This window comes from Mizuhopecten yessoensis, unplaced genomic scaffold (assembly GCF_002113885.1).
Source record: "Mizuhopecten yessoensis strain PY_sf001 unplaced genomic scaffold, ASM211388v2 scaffold3349, whole genome shotgun sequence".
In the NCBI taxonomy this organism is placed as follows: Eukaryota; Metazoa; Mollusca; class Bivalvia; order Pectinida; family Pectinidae; genus Mizuhopecten; species Mizuhopecten yessoensis.
Window position 1 is genome coordinate 268,538 of NW_018405000.1, and position 20,280 is coordinate 288,817.

Here is a 20,280-nt window from a genome sequence, read left to right on the forward strand (position 1 = left end):
TAATGTATCAGCATATTTCTGTTAGCCAGGTGATCTGGACGGCTACCCTAAGTGCGGACAACCTGTTGTAAATATCCTTTACTTCTGATATCTGCCTAGAGTACCAGGGACCTGTTGTAAATATACTTTACCTCTGATATCTACCCTAAGTACAGATGACCTGTTGTAAATATGGTTTACTTCTGATTTTCCTGTGATACTGACCAGGGATCCCCATGATGTACTAGTTTTGGTACAATAGCACTGAATCGTATACCAATATCAAACTAGGAAGAAGTTTGTTCCACGATTATAATGAATCAGAATGTTGCAAAGACATGAATAAATTGGAGCAGACACCAATGTTGAGAACACTGAGTTACTGATCCTCAGAGATGAGACTGTGTTTTTCTTAATTATTTCTTATCAGAATTTGTTTATATTTTGCATTTCATTTTCAAGCCACAAATGTAGAACTTCCATGGAATATTTAAAGTGTCTTTTACTTAACACCCGTCCTTATTGAAAGAATTACACCACATAAATCTAGAGACACTTACAGTAGTGTTCCTGAATTAGGTGTCCGTACAACAAGCTGTTTGGTGGGAATAGCTGAACACAAGGCCCTCTCACTACTCTGGGTCTGTGCGTTCTCACCCATATCCCATCATGTATTTGACAATAAATGTCAGCCACAACATTCACACAATGGATGAATTCTTCGATCACCTGCAGTTTTGATTTTTTTTACTTCATGTTCAATATCATTTCAGAAAATGTTAGTTTAATTACCTACATTACAAGAAATATGACATTAACTGTGTATGTCTGTAAGGGAGATGTAATAAAGTGAGTAGCCTTCCATTACCGCTGTAGCCACTGAGTACAGCCTGTAAACACTCCTCCAATCTGCGGCTGACTCAACAATTTGAAAAGGACATGGATGGGCTTGAAATGGTTACTGAATTTGTGAAATTTACCTTAAACGGTTTGTCATGATTCAAATCTTTTACAAACACATATTTTTCTGTTATGAGATAATTGTGTTTCAAAGCTTGTGGATGATCATCATCATTAGAATTATTACTCAAAGATGCTGAACATTCAAGGTATGAGAGATGTATTAAACATGATCATGTTATCTCCTTCAGTATCTCCATATGTGTGAGGTATGTGCTGGAGGAGATTGTATATGTGTTCTTCTTGTTATGGGTCTGTTTTTCTATGTGTGCTGGAGGAGATTGTGTATGTGTTCTTCTTGTTATGGGTCTGTATTTCTATGTGTGCTGGAGGAGATTGTATATGTGTTCTTCTTGTTATGGGTCTGTTTTTCTATGTGTGCTTGAGGAGAGTGTATATAGGTGTTCTTCTTGTTATGGGTCTGTATTTCTATGTGACCTGGAGGAGATTGTATATGCGTTCTCTTGTTATGGGTCTGTTTTTCTATGTGTGCTGGAGGAGAGTGTATATAGGTGTTCTTCTTGTTATGGGTCTGTATTTTGAATACCTCATTTACAATGTCACAATGCTTGTTTACCAGTAGTAAGGATAATATCTAATATCCAACTTAGACCTTATTATACACTCCACTCTAGACAGGTAGAGTTTAGCAACAAGGTTAAAATGTGGTGATGGAGGACATGGCCACCTTCTGTTGCCTACAGGATCCAAACCTACAACCTTTTGGTCAAAATTACAATGCAAATACACACTTTTCTGTTCTAGGATATGTTTGTCTCTCGGCTTCCTGATCAAGCCATATTTGCCCGTTCCAAAACCAACATGGCTGTAATGCATGTCAATATATCTAGCTGTAATTTCCATATATATGTCTACAACAAGCCACCCTCATAAATTATCACATCCCGCCCAGTAAAAAAGTGTTATTGTATTGATTTACACACATGGAGCGGAGTATTAAACACACATTGATTCCTGTCTAACATCCAGTGGTAACATCTGTACGGTAAATAAAATATTGATTTTAATCCCTCTGCCAGGTCCAGTTTACCAACACATATTCAATACAGTTTTCTGTTAAAGCCTTTTAATCAGGGGGCATAAAATCTTTATATTTTATCACAATCATTTGACAGCTATTTAATTTTGTTTTACAAGTGTGAGAATATCACAATCTATAATTGACAGTTTTTAACAACCTTTTTTTTTTTAATCAAATAAACTTTTTTTGTGGATGACTTGCTAGAAATCAATTTATCTTAATCCTTTAGTAATGATTCCTGTTTGTCGGGTGGTTGGGTGGTCGATCATGGATAAGTCTACCAATTCAAGATCTCATTTAAACTATCTTTAACAGTTGTCTGATTTTGAGAAATGGGACCGATGGCCCGAAGCCGGTTATTCCTGGTAGAAGAAACACCTGTGTGTGGGTGACAATACATGTGCAATATGTGACATGCTGATTGTCAAAGCTCAGGGGTAATGATGTTAAGTGACCCGTTCAGTGAATGGTTAGACCAGCTGATGTACTACAGACAAAGGTCATCTCAATGGGGATCTTAGTTACCTCCAGTCACTTTGCAGATTTCTATACAACTGTCATTGTTTTCTGGGTTTTAAATACAGTATGCTGTAAAACTGTTGTTGGATTTTTTTTGTACTTTAGTGCAATAAATAGTCTTTTTAAAAACAACAACAACTGTTGTACAAGTTGTCCTTGGGAGTTGAACAGTTAAAGGACAATGCTGTAGATAAATGGGGGTAGAGTTTTGGAGATAATGGTATCTCCCCTATACTAATTACTAGTATGTTCAGGAAGGAACTCCACCCTCACATCCATTGTTTCCTTCGACCTTCATTTTTATAAACATGTATGAAACAGGCCAGGAACCTGTTAGCATGGAGGGTTGATAAGATGGATGTAGCTCTCCTGTTACACTGTGTACAGGGGTCTGGGGCACCTGTTACTAATTTACAGACTAAAGCCAGGCGGATCTCCCCAGACCTGTGGGTACCAGCTAACACACCCCTCCTACAGCAGGCTAACAAAGAAAAATACATCCACCGCCACAGGCAGGCAAATATACAACAAACATAGCTGATTGCCAGGGGCTCGACTTCCCCTTATAAATACAATTAAATCTTCTAAACATGTTCAAGGTTGCAACAGAATAAAATTGTAACTAATGTAAATATGTATGAATGGTTGTAAGGCTCCTGTGTGCTGTAAGTACTGTATACCAGTGTTGCCCTGGTAGAATACTAGCTGCTTCCTATCGACTCTGTTACACCAGGAAACTTTCACCCCGTCAAAATATCTAAATCGTCCTTAGCTGGTTTTCGCCAAGATTTCATTTAGCTCTTCACATTTGTTTTCTATGTTTGTAAAGGGGCAAGACAAACTACTGCGAAAACTTTCTGGTGTACAGTTCAATAACGGAATGGCTGTAAGGATCCTGTGTGCTGTAGTTATTTTTATTTACAAATCTGCTGTAATGCTGCTGTATGTTGTAATTCAAGTTAATTACAGAACGCCTGTATGGCTCATGTATGTTGTAATTAAAGTTAATTACAGAATGCCTGTATGGCTCCTGTATGTTGTAATTAAAGTTAATTACAGAATGCCTGTAAGGCTCCTGTATGTTGTAATTAAAGTTAATTACAGAACGCCTGTATGGCTCCTGTATGTTGTAATTGGAAGCCACTAATTTGTTGTAAGTTTGGGTGAAAATATTTAAAATTCTAAATAAAATATGCCAAACTACTTGTATGTATGAACATAAGATTGGATAAAACCAAATGACCATGCACCTAACTCGCCAATAAATGTGTGTAATAACTGGTTAGTTGAAAACAAGATTTGGCTGTTGACCGTTTGACCAGCAGGCAGTGTGTAACAGTGATGTGTAATTATGCTAGGCCTCAGAGGCATGTCCAGCAGTGGTCAGTAGTGACAGTGGTCAGTGGTGGAGAACATTTATGTACAAACACAACCTTCCATCATTGTCCATAGATCTAAAGTCAAGTCACAAGTCAGAAGGAAGTTCAGTCAACTGTTAAACTCTACAAGGCCATACATATATACACACCTAGAGCTTAAGCTTCCATAACGGCCCATGTTCGGGGATTAAACATGTTTGTATGTTGGACCTGTAGAAATGACAATACATACGATTCTGAAGCAAGTATTTTGCTGTCATATGGTCTTCATATAAGAAGGGATTGATCACTGATGTTTCCAAATTGTGTACAGAATAAAATTCCTGTGTCTGCATATAGATTCTAAATGAATGGTTCAGACTACAAATTGTGTGTGGATCGACAAAGTGTTCAGACCAGAAAGTACGTGTCTGAGGGTGAAGTGTTTAGACCACAAAATCTATGTCGACTGACATGTGCACCGACATGACATGAATATGAGACCATAAGACTCATTTTAAATGCAGGACGTTTGGTAATGTTTCCCATAAAATATTATAATGTATACATTAGCTATGAAGGAGTGTCAATCTTACCTATTGTATGCTTCTGTTTTTTTCCCCCAGAAGGTTACTTTTGATGATGACACTGTATATAACGGACAGATCTACTTACACTAGGAGACACGTTTACTCTACGACCTAGAAGTTCTACTTGTTTACAGTGTCTTTTCTGTAATGACATCAGACTACACCATGTACTCGTCCACTTTCATACAGCTGCCTTGGTCTTCCAAATAACACATATATAGGACACACAACAGGGAAGTGTATAGTTGATAAGAATAATTAAAACAGATATCTGGACGTATCTACACTTTGTATGCAGCTGACAGTAACTATAACTTGGACAGCTGCCTGGTCAGTTCCTCAGACACCCACCCTTACTCCCCACTCAGCTGATCAACGGTCAAACATACCTTCGAAAGTGCCCATATCCACATATCCCCAGTTACCGTTGGTTGGCGGGCGAATCATCCTTATGGGTCCACGATTTAATGTTTACATCCATAAATATCCGTATAGGGTTAAAGTTGTTTTCCATGTACACTAGAACTGTAAGTCGAACACCCTAAAGGGATGGCCAACCAGCTCTGTCTGGCACTATACGGAGAGCTACTGTAACCTTCACCCAAACAATGGTCGGTGTCACCACAAATACATAGCCTGGTGTGTAGGGTCCTACAGTCCTACTCTAGGGTGTACACAGTGCTGACATATTAACACACAGCTGAGACTACTTGACAGTTCTACTAGAGATAAGCTCTGTAAAGGTCACTGAGGGAAAATGTCATCAAGTGTAGAAATACAAATATAATTCTGTATTCTTGTATAAATTATCCTACAAGGCCCTGTTTACCATAGCACGATGACACAATCATGTTAATTATAATGAGTCATTAATAACAGGTGTTTTTGTTTATTATCACTATTTTTTTTAGTAATGATGAAACACTGAACTTGGGACTGCCTTATAAGTCTTGAGTATGATATAGACACTAGAGGTGAATGTGTCTCTCCATGAAGTATTATAACGAGACTCCACATCTATAGGGAGCATATCTTGATTTGTTTGCCAATCGTGTAACACTGTTGCTTCTCCAATGCGGACTCACCACAAAACAGCTACTCGTCACGTCCACAAACTTGTGTAAAAATGGTAGCAACAAAGCTGTCCTCTCCAATCAAATTAACACTGGGGTGTTAGTGTAACGCACCAAGGTTTTGGGGCGTTGCGTTCCGTCTAATTCACCGACCAGCGGGAATCCTTAAAATTATACCGGCCGCTACCGGAAATAATCAACCGGGCTTCTGGGATAGAGCACTTTTGTTCCCGACTTCAGCCAGGTAAGCAGCATTTTTTCTGCTGTCTAAATCCAATGATTTAATTACTCTATGTCGCCCATCCTTCCAGAATTCGGGGTTGTAAACGTTTACTGAACATTTATTGTTAGGTTTTTGGTAGTATTTTTGTACTATGGCGTTAGTTTAATAGGGAAATAGCGAGGTGAACTTCGAGATATTTTTCCGGGAGACATGCCGGTCGTCATACCGTTTGAAGGAGAGATGTTATGCATTCTCCGCCCTTTATGTTCTGGGCATGCCGTGGGTGTGTCTATGAGCGGTAGGCTCCTCTAGCTCACATGAAGGCGTGTGGCGGAACGTGGAAGGGTTAACGGAAAAGCTATTGAGCGGAAGTGATAGCCGCATGTCCTCGTGCACGGGTTTGAGTTATCTCAAGGAGGGCTTTAGGATTAGTGATAAGGTAGCTTGCTCGAATATAGAGCGAGTACGAGTTATAGACAGGGTCGTGTTGTACTGAATATTTCCCTAAATTGTAGTGAAACTTGGAAACCCACCTGCCGCCACGTGTCTTGTTATATATACTGTTAAGTTTGAATGTACAATAAACGTGCGAAATCTATATCTGCCTAAGTTGTTTGTGTCACCGATCTCTGCTTCCTAAATACTATTTCATCCTTTATTTACAATCCATGGAACCTGCAAGCGAAAGCGGCAGTCGAACCCGAGTGTGTAGGTAACGTTTCGTTACATTATCATCTATGTAGATACCAACCACTGTTCAATCATTTTCATTGTATACAAACAATTCCATTGTAAGTACAGAACTTTCACTGAAACAATGTTGCAGTACATATAGAAGTCGTAGGTTCAGATATTGAAGGTCAAGCCAGCCTCCGAATCACTGGGTATATGTTGTGACTGATGTGGCTATCAAACAGATAATTCTGCTGCAGGTAATGTGTGTTGTCCCGTTTACTCCAGTAGACCAAGTAGTAGAAACACGTACCTACATGCTGTGTGGTAATCAAACCTTAGACCTTTGTATCATGACTAAAAAGAGTGTGTATCGTCATATATCTTATTAAGGATCCCTGTCCCAGTGTAAACAAAACACTAGAGAGTTCCACTGTATGTTTCTTTTTACATACAGTAACCTCCCTTACATTGTTTTGGATATAACTGTAGATCAACTTGGCCAGGATATACTTCCGTTGATCAGGTACTAGCTCAGTTGGTTAGACAGACAGTTTAATGATCTGGGGTCTGGGATCGAATCCTTGTCTGAGCCTGTTGTAATTTTTTCACTTAAAATTCTTGTTGAGTTTTTTCCCCATTTCTTTCCCCTTTTTCATAAAAGTCTCACAATATACGATTTTCTTTTCAGAAAACATTTATGAATGGTAGAAATAAAAGTTTCCAGCTTCCCTAAAACTTCATCAACAATAATGTCAGTGTATGGACATTTGAAATCCTGTCTGGACTGTGACCAAAATGTTTGTTATGGAGAGTTTTACATCTGTACTGTGTCATATTTTACACCTTTTTAAAATAGCAATATCTATTGATCTGCAAACAATTGTCTGATAATAATTCATGTATCACCAACCAAATTTACAGGTATCTATATAGTCACAGTCCTGGTAATCCTATGTTAAATTGAGTGTCCTTTTGGCTTCAGAACTTCAAGGAGAGAGTTATCATCTGTAATAAATACCTAAGAAAAGCATAAGTTATTTGCTCCATTTTGCTATGGGATTTGCACTACTTGGAAATTCTAATTTGAAATGAAGGGGATTATCAGCATCAACATTTGAAGGTTCTTTGTTGATAAAGGATATCCTTTCATTATCAAATCTAGTTTTTAATTTGGTGCACATACACAATTTTTCTTAATTTTTAGAACAGAAGAAATTAAAAATCCTCATTTGATAGGCACAATGCACTACATGTCTTCCCCAAGAACCTCCCTCTAATGTATAAACACAGCTAATGTTTTCACCGTCATTAAGACCCAACGTTTTAGACGTGTTCATTACATCTGTGTACAGTCTAGTTATCTGCCCAGTAATAGTCTTATACACATAGCGCTCCTACAACCATAAAAGCCATATTCTCACTGACCAACAGGAACTTTTAAACCGGTGTGAGAATTTGTGTGGACATGCCATTACATTTGACTACAATGACTCATTACAGTAAGGCTATCAGCATATTTACTTGCTAAACACTGGCTAGAATCACTCTGCCTTAAGTGATTACAATGCTAAATGTTACTGTACAATAAAAGAGGTGTATAACGCGATTCACACATATGTGTGCCAGTGTGTGAACACCAGAAATGATATTTTATACATTTGTAGTCTGTTAATAATCCTGTCAACAGTTTACAAGTACAGTACAGCAGAGGATAAGATAAAGTTAGTATAGTGATCGCCCTGTAATAGGATTTATAACATCGTACACACACCTCACTTCTACTGTTTAACATACTTATAGATTTTAATGTTTTTCTGTCACTTCAACTCAATACACAATCAGACCCAAGGCCACGTTTTGTTCACTTCATATATCAAGTAAAACCTCCAAATGTTGTTTTCGTTACAAGATGCCAATATTTAGATAATTCTAAGAGACTGAAATGCTAAATGATAGAAAAATAAAATTTTCTTTTTGTTTCTTCACAAAGAATGATGTTAAATGAGCATACTATCAAATTCAAAAGAGATTAAGGTGCAGGCGGGCTAGCAGTAGCTTATATATATAACACTATTTTTAGCTAAATCTAGCTGGCTAACCTATACCAGTATTTATGGAAAACTAAAAACAGTGTCTATAGCTAACTCTGGCTTGCTTATAACAGCATTTACAGCTAAATATGGCTCGCTTATAACAGTTTTTACAGCTAAATCTGGCTCATTATAACAGTTTTTACAGCTAAATCTGGCTCATTATCACAGTATTAATTTAATGAACTTGCAGTTGATATTGTATGCTATATACAATGTATAGCCTTAATGTAACAGAGATACAATAGCATCACCTAAGGTCTGGAGAGAGGTGTTATTTCAGGAGAAGTCAATTAACTTCATTCTTGAAGAGGATATTACTCAATCTTCCATCAGCACCTGCTTTACTGCCAATGTTTGGTTGAACCATTAAATAATAATATAATTCGCATAAAACCAAGATTCGAAAACTAAATTCTCAGAGTTATGGACGGAATAAATTGCCTGTGTGTAAGTTAATGTTATATTAAGTTTTGTGTACTTCTGACCAACTGTATACGTAATGCTATCAATCCTCGTCTCAGCTGGAGGTGAAATATAGGTCAGGCAAGGGAGATAATTACCGATAGATCTCCAGATACCTATGTATGGTATATACTGTACATGATAAACGTAGAACTAAGAGCAGCACACACTGTATGATAGAGGGGCCCACCTACTGTATAGGTAAAATGTATCCTATGACAGGGGGTACAGTTATTGTATGGTAATGGGGAAATGTTTTGAAACTGATGAGGTAATTGCAGCATGTCAAAGCATGAAAACACATTCTGTCTGTATACCAGCTGTGCTGAACAATACTCAGTACCTTTGTGAACTTTTGTGGACAACTCGTACACATTTTACCCCTTTGTGTGCATACGCTTCATTGGTCATTTGTCTGATGAAGGTGACGTTGTACATGTTGTACTAGTCATCAAAACGTCACATAGAACATTGTATTGGTTGTGTAAAAAGAACTTTTCATAATCCATACTTACCAACCTGAAGAAAATGTTTAGAAATATCTTTGAAAACTGTTTTTTGTCTTTAAAAGCATGATGCCTGACCAATATACTTTTTGTCCAACTTAATACTTTTATACTGTTTCGTTTCCTTTAAATTTTCTAGGGTAGCTGGTAAGGGAAGCTCAAGTCAGTTGTACACATATTGGCAGTATTCACAATTTTATAGTATTCACGAAAACTGCCAAACCTTTATGTAATATAGAACCGACACCTGTGGGATTAGTCCGATCTGTATCAATCACGGTGGGTGTTTATCAGGTAAGATACGGTACAGTCAACCTGTGGAAAGTCCAGAGTGGTCGCTCAACACAAGTGGTCTCTTAATACAGGTTCATTTCATAAAGAATAAATTACTCCAATGGGGAACTGTGATAGTAGTCTTTCAACACAGGTGGTCCGGTCCCTCAATTGAGGAGGTCGTATGTGATAGATAGTACTTACTTGGCAGCGATGAGGACTGCTTCTCCCTCAAGGTAACGTTGGTCATCTGTACTGCCGACTCCCGGGTCAGCTGGGGCGGCACCTTGTTAAGATCAGAACAGTTCATGGTTATCAACAGGTGACACACGGTACCAAACACATCTCAATAGCATTGTAATATGATAAGTTTACAATCACTTCATCAATTCCTTGGAATATTGTGGACAAACACAAACAATTACTTGTCAATATAGTATACCATGCCAAGTATACAACTAAATGTCGTAATCTACATCCTGTTAAACATTTCAGACAGTTATGTAATTGTGGCCATCTACATGAAACATGAAGCACTTTCGTGTGAAGAAATTTTATCAGCACATCAGTATTCCCTTGTGTGTGAAACTTGATATAAAAATGTCTGTGAGCATGTTATGTTGTTCCTCATCAAACAGAATGTAATGCAAAAAAGAAATTCCCATGTGAATTAGCATCGACTCCGTGAGTCAGGTCATGAACGGGATATGTATAACATTTCTATATCACAAACACTTCACCATCACGACCACCAGGACCAGTTGTATCAGCCACACAAACTCACACTGTATATTACTCGTTCCAGGAAGAACTTTTACGGAGTCAGTCAGTAAATGAATATGTAAATCTGAATTTAAGATGAATTTTCTGAGTATTCCACACAAGTACTGCTCAATATGTATACTTTCTAGAAGTACAGATTTCCCACAGCTTATGTTAATAGTCCTCGAAAAGACAATCTGTGGTCCCAGTCACTACTGTTATAGTCCTGAACAAGATAATCTGTGGTCCCACTCACTACTGTTAACCAGCCTCACCAGTGCAGCACACTTGCAATGGTGTCCTTATCTAAACCTCACACTTCCTGTTGACCTGGGAGATAAAACAAACTCAATATCACATGCTTTAGGATTTTTCCTGACCTTACTCCAAGATTTTTTTTATCAATAAACACAGTTTGTTACTAGATCACACTAAAAATAGACATTTCGTCAAGATAAGGCAGTCTAAGAGAAGGAATATGATTGGTTGGTTTGGATGTTAGGACATCTCTGACTGGTGTATGCTGTACCCCCTGCCCCGGGGTGATGGAAACTCCTCCTCCTCCTCAGCATTGATCCCATATCACCACAGCCATCAAGGCCATAAAACCAACAAAGCCACCATATTTATCATCGAAGCAGCACCAATATCTGGTGGAATACAAGTGTAAAAGTAGTACAACCCTTTCATCTGGGCCCACACATTCAGACTGGGTCTGGCTGATCCTAGTCTGAAAAGGGATCAGTCTGTTGGCATAGTAACTGATACAGGAGAATTGGGACAGATCTTAATGACTCCACTTTCTAATTTCATTTAACAACCTATGAATATCTCAATTAACCCTAAAGAGCTGATAACAAGAGGAGAGTGGGGCTAAAGGGGTTTTTTGATCAGGAATAGGGAGAAATGGGGAAAGGACGGGAGGAGAATTGATAAGGGATTGGTACAGGGAAGGTCAATAGCAAGTGTGGTGGACAGGAGTTGGTGGGAGATCAGATGGGAGGGAGTCAATAAGGAGTGTGCCATTGAATAGATGGTGTGAGGGATAAGGGGTGATTGGATAAGGGGTTTATGGTGAGTAGATGGTAGAGGGAAGGGATAAAGTCACTACCACCTATTATAAGGTGTGAGCAAAGGGACAAAGTCAATATTATATAACAGGAAAGAGAATAGTGTGCTTCCACCAAGGATTGAACCTGCAACCCCTAGGTTCCTAGTCATATGCTCTAACACACTGAGCTGCGGATCAGAAAAGTACTATGCAAGTTATATAGGGAATTCCAGGAGTGATACAGATGTCCCTTATTCCTGTTCTGATACCATACCTAAGTTCCAGGATTACCGACCACAAAGCTATGTGAAATCCTGGAACAAATACTATTCCCAGTATATTGGTACTATTCTCAGAAACAGGAAGTCGCTCAGTGCAGAATGCCTGATTATGAAAACATGTCCATCACTGTACGTGTTTACATCACAGTGTATAAGGTACAACAACTACACATCAACACATTTCCCACATACCAGCTACTAACAGTCCCTTACAGTCTCACCACACTGTACCCCGGCTTACTTCATAAACAAGTTCCCACTTTTCTTAGGTAACTTACCAAAACTGAACTTGAGAGGTCATGACCTTGTCTGATTTGACCTCCGTTGACTTTGCCTAATTATAAAGATATGAAGACTTACAATGTAACATTTTGCTATCTTCAGCCTCCCATACATTCCTCTGTCTAGCTCACTATGTTGACTTGTCAGGTATTCCCCATGTCTACCACCCTAGAAATGTTCCCCAACACGAAACATGTTCTTTCTACAACTGTTCTGTACTTAATGAGCTTGTCATCCTATCAAATCACCACTTACAATTACAGAGATCCTAAAATAACTTGTTTACACCAGTTTCAATTTACCCAAACTTTCAAATACCACCAACCTTGAGTTTGTGGTATACCAGCGAACACTAGTGTCATTTTAATGACGAAAACAAGATTTTTTGTGTACTTGACTGTCGAATTGTTGAAACATGTTAGATTATAATTTTTGTATGCACTTTATTTTGTTTCCTTATATACTTCCTGATCCTCATTGATTAAGGAAGTATTCCAAGGCACTTTCTATTTCCTGTATTGAAAGTGTTCCTTTATTTTATTTCTTTGCAGGGTGGAAACATTTTTCAAACAAACACAAAACCACGAAAAAGTGTATTCACATTTTTACAAGGAAAGAGATAAATTCACCTACAGGTCATACAGTCAAGGTCACATCAGGCAGCCCCTCTGATACTAATTGATAGGTCAAACAGTCAAGGTCACATCAGGTATACCCTCTAGTATCAATCTAGAGGTCAAACAGTCAAGGTCACATGAAAAAAACCTATCTTTTGCACCTGAAGTAATGCATATTTTGATTTTTAAATGTATCGGATATGGACTTATAGGCCATAAGTGTGCGTCTATTGGAAATCGTAGTACTTTAAATTGTAATAAAGCCATGATATTTTTATACAGGTCAAACAGTCAAGGTCACATTGGTAACCCTCTGGTAATGATTATTAACAGTGAACGTTCCAATAGAAGTCCTAGTATATTGTTGTGGTGTTTGTCCTAGTATATCGTTGTGGTGTTTGTCCTAGTATAATGTGGTGTTTGTCCTAGTATAATGTTTTGGTGTTTGTCCTAGTATATCGTTGTGGTGTTTGTCCTAGTATATTGTTGTGGTGTTTGGTCTTAGTATATTGTTGTGGTGTTTGTCCTTGTATATTGTTGTGGTGTTTGTCCTAGTATATTGTTGTGGTGTTTGTCCTAGTATATGGTTGTGGTGTTTGTCCTAGTATATTGTTGTGGTGTTTGTCTTAGTATATGGTTGTGGTGTTTGACCTAGTATATTGTTTGTCCTAGTATATTGTTGTGGTGTTTGTCTTAGTATATGGTTGTGGTGTTTGACCTAGTATATTGTTTGTCCTAGTATATTGTTGTGGTGTTTGTACTAGTATATTATTGCGGTGTTTGTCCTAGTATAATGTTGTGGTGTTTGTACTAATATATTATTGTGGTGTTTGTCCTAGTATAATGTTGTGGTGTTTGTCCTATTATATTGTTTGTCCTATTATATTGTTGTGGTGTTTGTCTTAGTATATTGTTGTGGTGTTTGACCTAGTATATTGTTTGTCCTAGTATATGGTTGTGGTGTTTGTCCTAGTATATTGTTGTGGTGTTTGTCTTAGTATATGGTTGTGGTATTTGTCCTGGTGTTTGTCCTAGTATATGGTTGTGGTGTTTGTCCTAGTATATTGTTTGTCCTAGTATATTGTTGTGGTGTTTGTCTTAGTATATTGTTGTGGTGTTTGACCTAGTATATTGTTTGTCCTAGTATATTGTTGTGGTGTTTGTCCTAGTATATGGTTGTGATGTTTGTCTTAGTATAATGTTCTGATGTTTGTCCTAGTATAATGTTGTGGTGTTTGTCCTAGTATAATGTCGTGGTGTTTGTCCTAGTATATTGTTGTGGTGTTTGTACTAGTATATTATTGTGGTGTTTGTCCTAGTATAATGTTGTGGTGTTTGTCCTAGTATATTGTTGTGGTGTTTGTACTGATGTTATCAGACCTCAGACTGATTCCTTGTACAAGTCTCACCACACCTGTGACAGAACACAGCTTAAAGGTCACTAATCATCCATATCTCTAACAAGTTTTTTAAATCATTAAATAAGACAAGGATCTAACTTCATTCAAGCCAAAGTCTACCATATTTACCAGTGATAGGTACACTTATGTGGACTGAAGGTCAAGGAGGGATTTATTTGTTTAAAGCTTTTGACAAACACCAACAAACACCATGTTATATTTGGGTCATGAAGTACAATAATTGGTCAGCTTGCCAGTGCATGTTTTATATTAAAACAAAGATTATGCTTGCTTTCATTATATTGGTTATAGGACTGATGTTAATTTAACTTAGCTGGAGTCATTCATCTTCAAAAAATTAAGTTCTTATTATTGAAATATCACAGTATAAAATTCCTGACAACATTTGCAAGCTAACCAGGCTGATGAGTATGACTGTGATGACAGATTGGTTTGTAATTATCTAAGACATTGTGTGCATCAAGTCTATAGCTTTGTCGAGATTAAATTTCAACAAGTTGATCACATGTAGGTGTATGGGTTACCTATCTATGTGAGTCACACTGCCATTGTTGGTCAATAGGACAAAACACACTTATCTGATCAAAAACAAATCTTCCAATGGTTAAATAATGGTGGAGGTTTAATTTGTTTGGTTCACTTGATTAAATATCTACAGTTAGTTCTTTAACACAAATATTTACTGTTTTGTCTCTTAAAACTGTATTTCAATCATTTCATGTTTGCTATAATCTAACATTTACAAAAAAATGGTCGATATGTAAAAGTTCTAGCATTGTGCTATATACGATGCGTTGATAAGGTAATAAAATCATTAAAATTTCGAAGAAAGGATTAGCACCTATTTAAAACATTTGTACTTTATAGATACAGAAAGCCAAGTGTAGTAAACATTTTACAATTTTTTTTAACATTCCTGTAGTGTTTACCAAACTGTTTGTGAGTCACAGGTAAGGTCCCCCACACTGCCCCCTACAGGTAACACCAATAAGAGTTGCTGGGTGTAAATATCCCTATAAAATGTTTTTACACAATTTAACTTCAGCATACAAATTACAAAGGGAGATAATTCATTTTAAAAAATTGATGTGTTTACAAGTGTAGGGGCAGGTTGAGATTTAATGGAAGTTTTATTGGGTAATCACTACCTAAGTACACAAGCCTCTCTCCCTCACCTCTGTGTGCACACTAAACTGGTGATGAAACATCAGACATGTTTCTCACTGGACTGTTCCCCAAGGTTATCTGTCCCAGTACAAAGAGGTCATAAACCTCCCAGGATAATCCTTTAATCTGCCCTAATCACTGTCGATTATACTGGTCACAGTCACAACTATGTCTATTTCATCAATACACATCCCCCTCAAAGGCAACACCAACCAATAAACATTCTCCTACCAGGTTCTGGTCTCCAAGGAATCTTTGTTAGGCCTCAGCAAGCCCCCCACACACCCCAAATCTGTTTGGGGTGATAAAAATTATACAACACCTTGGCTTCATATTCGTATAGCCATGACCCCAGGAGGCTTTGTATCAAGTGCAATAAATATCATATAACATTTTCATACTGGTCATGACCTCAGGTAATAGGTGAACATTATTACCAATATAACACTGTCATAATGGTCCTAACATTTACTGATAGCCACCTCAACTAATCACATGATATTGGCATTTTCCCCAGCAATAATTAGTCATATGTATAATCAGCTGGTAGATTGTACTTTGTCTGAAACTGTTTACATCTCATTGTTAATTTGTGAATAGGGTACAACTGTTTGTGATCTATGTGATTGTATAACAGGTAAATAACAGGTGATTATATGACATTTCTATATTATTTAACATAAAGGTATATTTATAAGGTGATTTTAAAGGTAATGTCATATGATGTCTTCATGTTTAATTAGATGCTATGTTAGTTGTGATTTGAGCATTATTTCCAGATATTTTGTGATCATTACAAATTTGAATAGGACATGAATAAAGCACCATAACCTCTGGTAAAATTTGACCGTTTTTTTTTTACATAAACCTTACCTCATCCTTCCAACCAAACAGGATGTCCACGGGCCGATGAAGGTTGTAAGATCGTGTCCTTTTCATACAGTTTAAATCATTAATTTCCAGTGTAAATTATTATAATGCACATTACTTACACACTAAACATTTCTATCTAAATGAGTTTGACAAAGTTATTTTTTCTCAGGTGTCAAACCTGGCTAGTCGCCCCTGCCTGCTGATTGAGGTCTATGTCCTACTTATAAGGTTTATCTGTTACAGAAGCAACTCCTAGCTGAATCACAGGTATGTAATGCTTGTCACACTCCTTGATAGTTTCCCCATCAAACACATGGCCCCCGGGAGGATCCCTGTACAAGGTGGTCAGCACGTGATTATATATCTACAGTCATCAGTATCTCAAACTGCACACAAAAATAACACATCAACATCCTCCTGTAGGAAACCGATTGAACGGAACATGGAAGCACATGTAGATAAACCCAACCGTCTGTCGCACAGACTTAGGACATCATTAATCCGACCTCTGAAGAATTGAGGACTGACAACACAGGGAAGACTAACACCTTCACAACCCGTCACCATAAAAACCAGCACAAATGGCACACTCAGAAGAATTATTGATGAGAACAAACAAATCAGGAAAATCAAGGATTTATCCCACACTTGTATGTTTTTCTCTGCTACAGTATAAAACTAATCCAAAACATCCCAGAACTAAAACAAACAAAATTAAATAATTTGCTCGGATGAAAATAAACATACCTTTTTCGCTTTTTTAGAAGATTTTCTTGTAAACAATCTCATTTTTTCATTGAAAATACTATTTTTTTTCTCTCCAAAGAAAATACTGCTTACATCACGTGTCACAGGTATTGTACTGGTGTTGAGGTGTAACAGGTAGGTAATGTAGCGGTGAGATTGTGGGAGATTAAATTAGGTGTGGGGATGATGGGGAATGATCTTTCACCTGCTGTTAATTAATACCCTTTTCTGTGATATCATAACAACCGTTAACACTATCACAAGCCCAGCAGTAACCCTGAACACCAGTACAAGCCCATTTGTAACCCTGATCATCGTCATTCATTGACGAAGACTTTACCGCATCATTTGTTTTTATTTTTTTGCACCTAAAAAGTTTGTAAACAAGAAGCTTAACCAATCACATCATTGTAAACAACAAACCTACCCAATCACACGTTTACAAAACAAACTGACTCGTCGTATAACTTCTGTTTTGAATTAAGATTTTGGATGGATTATTGGAGCTTAATTTAATACACGAAGAATTTGATTAGACATTTCAACCTGACCCAAATAACATTAGCTACAGCAAGAACCACTTTTCGATAAACAATTGTGAAGTGGCAACAAACGAATGAACTCCAGGTCTATACCTGCCTGGAGAGGCTTGCGAGTGGTATCTATATAATGTGTATTTAATAGGCCTGCAATCTGTTATCAGTATCACCTATCATGTCTACTAAACAACCACCAGATTGACCTTCCACTTGACCTCTAGAGTGACCTTGAGGTCAATGGTTGAGAACAAAAGGCTGTAAACAATGAAAGGCTATCGCAAAGGAGTGTACATTTTTTTTATTAGCAGACATTTTGTTTAATGAGACGTTAAACTTGGTGCCAATTAACTACCAATCGTTTCCATGTCATCCATAGCAAAACCTCCATCTGGAGAAAGTCAAGGTCATTCGTGATAAAAAAGACAAATTCTATTAAAACAGAAATCTTCCATTATCCCTGGTAAAGCAGTTAAGGTCATGCAAACCTACACTTTCCATTAACTTCACACCTTCATAATCTAGTCTACGTAGCTGTATAAACAGCTTTACCTACATGAACAGTTAGAATTCAGTAGATGCCCAGTGCAAAATTAGAAGGAAATAGAAGGAAATTACATAAAACATAATACATGCAGAAAATAAAGCTTGATCAGACATATACTTCCTAATGGAATACTGTTACATACAGAAGGTAGAACAGACAGATTCTCCCTAGTGGAACATTTCCCCGTTATAACACTGTTACATTGGTATGGGTGAGGTCTACATTCTACTTGGGCAGTAAAACGAGATTTGCTGGAGAACGCTGACTATACATGTAAAACCTTAGGTATATTATAATTACCCTTACAAAACTTGAGAAATATCAATTTCACCCACATAAAAAGGAACTCCGCCCTGGCCCAAGTATGCCAATAAACTATTTATAGGACCACTAGGTCACTTTTATGCACTTTGCTATTCAATTTATAGAAACATTATTGAGAATTAGAAATCATGACTAAATTTTACGATGGGTATCTGGGGGAGGTAGAGCAGCAGTTTAGAAGTTGTGTATTGATCTTCAGTTTAATATTATGGCTCCACATGTTTGTAGACGAAATCACCAGCAGAAACAGGTGGAGATACCTGCTATCAGTCTTACCTTTGGAATTCGGTTCTTATCACAGGGAGTTATCTGCTCTTTGCAGGAGTTCTCATGAACATTTACAAGGCAATCTGAAACACAGAAAACATAACTGATCAACGAAATGGGAATATTCTTTTTCCACAGAACATCTCTAGTAATGGTACCTTATCAATAAATAGCATCAGTCTCATTAGCAAAGCAAATTATTTTTGGAATGGAATGTTGGGTTGTTAAAATTAAGAACCTCTTGTATATCAAATATGTGAAATTTTATCTAGTTCTAGTACATTTAGCATGAATTGAGTATTGAAACGGTTATGATGTTACTGTTTATAAATTATAATCAAAAGGTTTTCAGAAAGAGGTTCAGTTTAATTGAAAACATGATATAATTGATCTCATAGGACAGAGAGTTAAACATTCTAAATGTTACTTATAAAACCACATCATGCTATACGCAGGTGAACTGAGACATGTACATTGAAAAGGATTTTTGTAAAAGATGATTTTTAATCAGAGTGGTTTCTCTAGGTGGGATAAGTGTAGAAATATACTTACTTTCACAGCGCACGGCAGGTTTGTTGGCCATGGACTTGCGACACACATGACAGGCGGTGGAGTTACTAAAGGACACAGACACAAACTGGTGGGTAGACTTGCCCTTGTTCTCTTTCTCTTTGTGCTGTGGAAACAAAATCAAGGCAAGGTCATTACTGAACAAGAAGTAATTGTAATGGGGGACCATTACTGAAGTCCCCCAAACTGCCTCCATAGTCGCAAAGATGCATCAGACTTAATTCGACCAATCAGAAGCCTCCGTGTGGTTGCTATGGCAATAAAAGATATGCGGTTGAACTCGTAGTCCCCAAATACCCCTATATAACAATTTCCATAAAAATTGAACAACATCTAAATTTTGACCAATCAGAAACCTCCAAGTGGTTGCTATGGCAACGATCTGATCTGAAAATAAAGACTTGAATGCACAACTAAATATGCCCATTATTAATCATGTGAAGTTTCATCAAGATATGCCAAGATACATAAATATGGTAAGTTTGGTCAACATAGGTGAAATAACATGGCTCTGGACAAACTTTGGTATTAAAATAAACAAAGGGCAACAACTCTGTATATAGCGGGGCACGAGACCTAATTCCAGTGCACTGCACACTTTCTGTGGGTGATGCAGGTATACTTCAATGTTGATTAAGATATCTTTAACGGTCTAGAAGTTATACCGTGGACAAACTTCGGTATTGAAAATAAACAAAGGGTCATAACTCTGTACATTTAGTGGGCCACAAAATCTGATTTCAGTGCGAGAGATTCCGCCTTCCCAAGATACATAAATATGGTAAATTTGGTCAACGTAGGTGATATAACATATAACAAATGCTCGTGGACAAACTTTGGTATTGAAAATAAACAAAGGGCCATAACTCTGTATATAGTGAAGCACGAGACCTAATTCTAGTGCATTGCACACCTTCTGTGGATGACCCAAGTATACTTCAAGTTTGATCAAGATATCCTTAATGGTTTAAAGTTAATGGGCCCAGACAAGAGTTAACACAATATGTCCCCCCATGCTGTTTAAGGGACATAATTATACAGTTCAGATGTGGATGTCATTATCAACACGGTTGTGAAGGTCA

At 37.4% G+C, this 20,280-nt stretch overlaps 1 protein-coding gene across 8 annotated transcripts in view; it reads right to left on the reverse strand.

Moving 5' to 3' along the window:
- LOC110447417 (A-kinase anchor protein 13-like) overlaps positions 1-20,280 on the reverse strand; it is a 232,534-nt gene that overhangs the window by 41,827 nt on the left and 170,427 nt on the right. For all 8 annotated transcript variants that reach the window (XM_021493096.1, XM_021493091.1, XM_021493094.1 and 5 more), the window contains 3 exons: positions 19,181-19,304; positions 18,638-18,711; positions 9,958-10,039 (listed from right to left, as the gene is read on the reverse strand). In XM_021493096.1, coding sequence (XP_021348771.1) covers positions 9,958-10,039; positions 18,638-18,711; positions 19,181-19,304 — 280 coding nt within the window. The remainder of the gene's footprint in view (positions 1-9,957; positions 10,040-18,637; positions 18,712-19,180; positions 19,305-20,280) is intronic.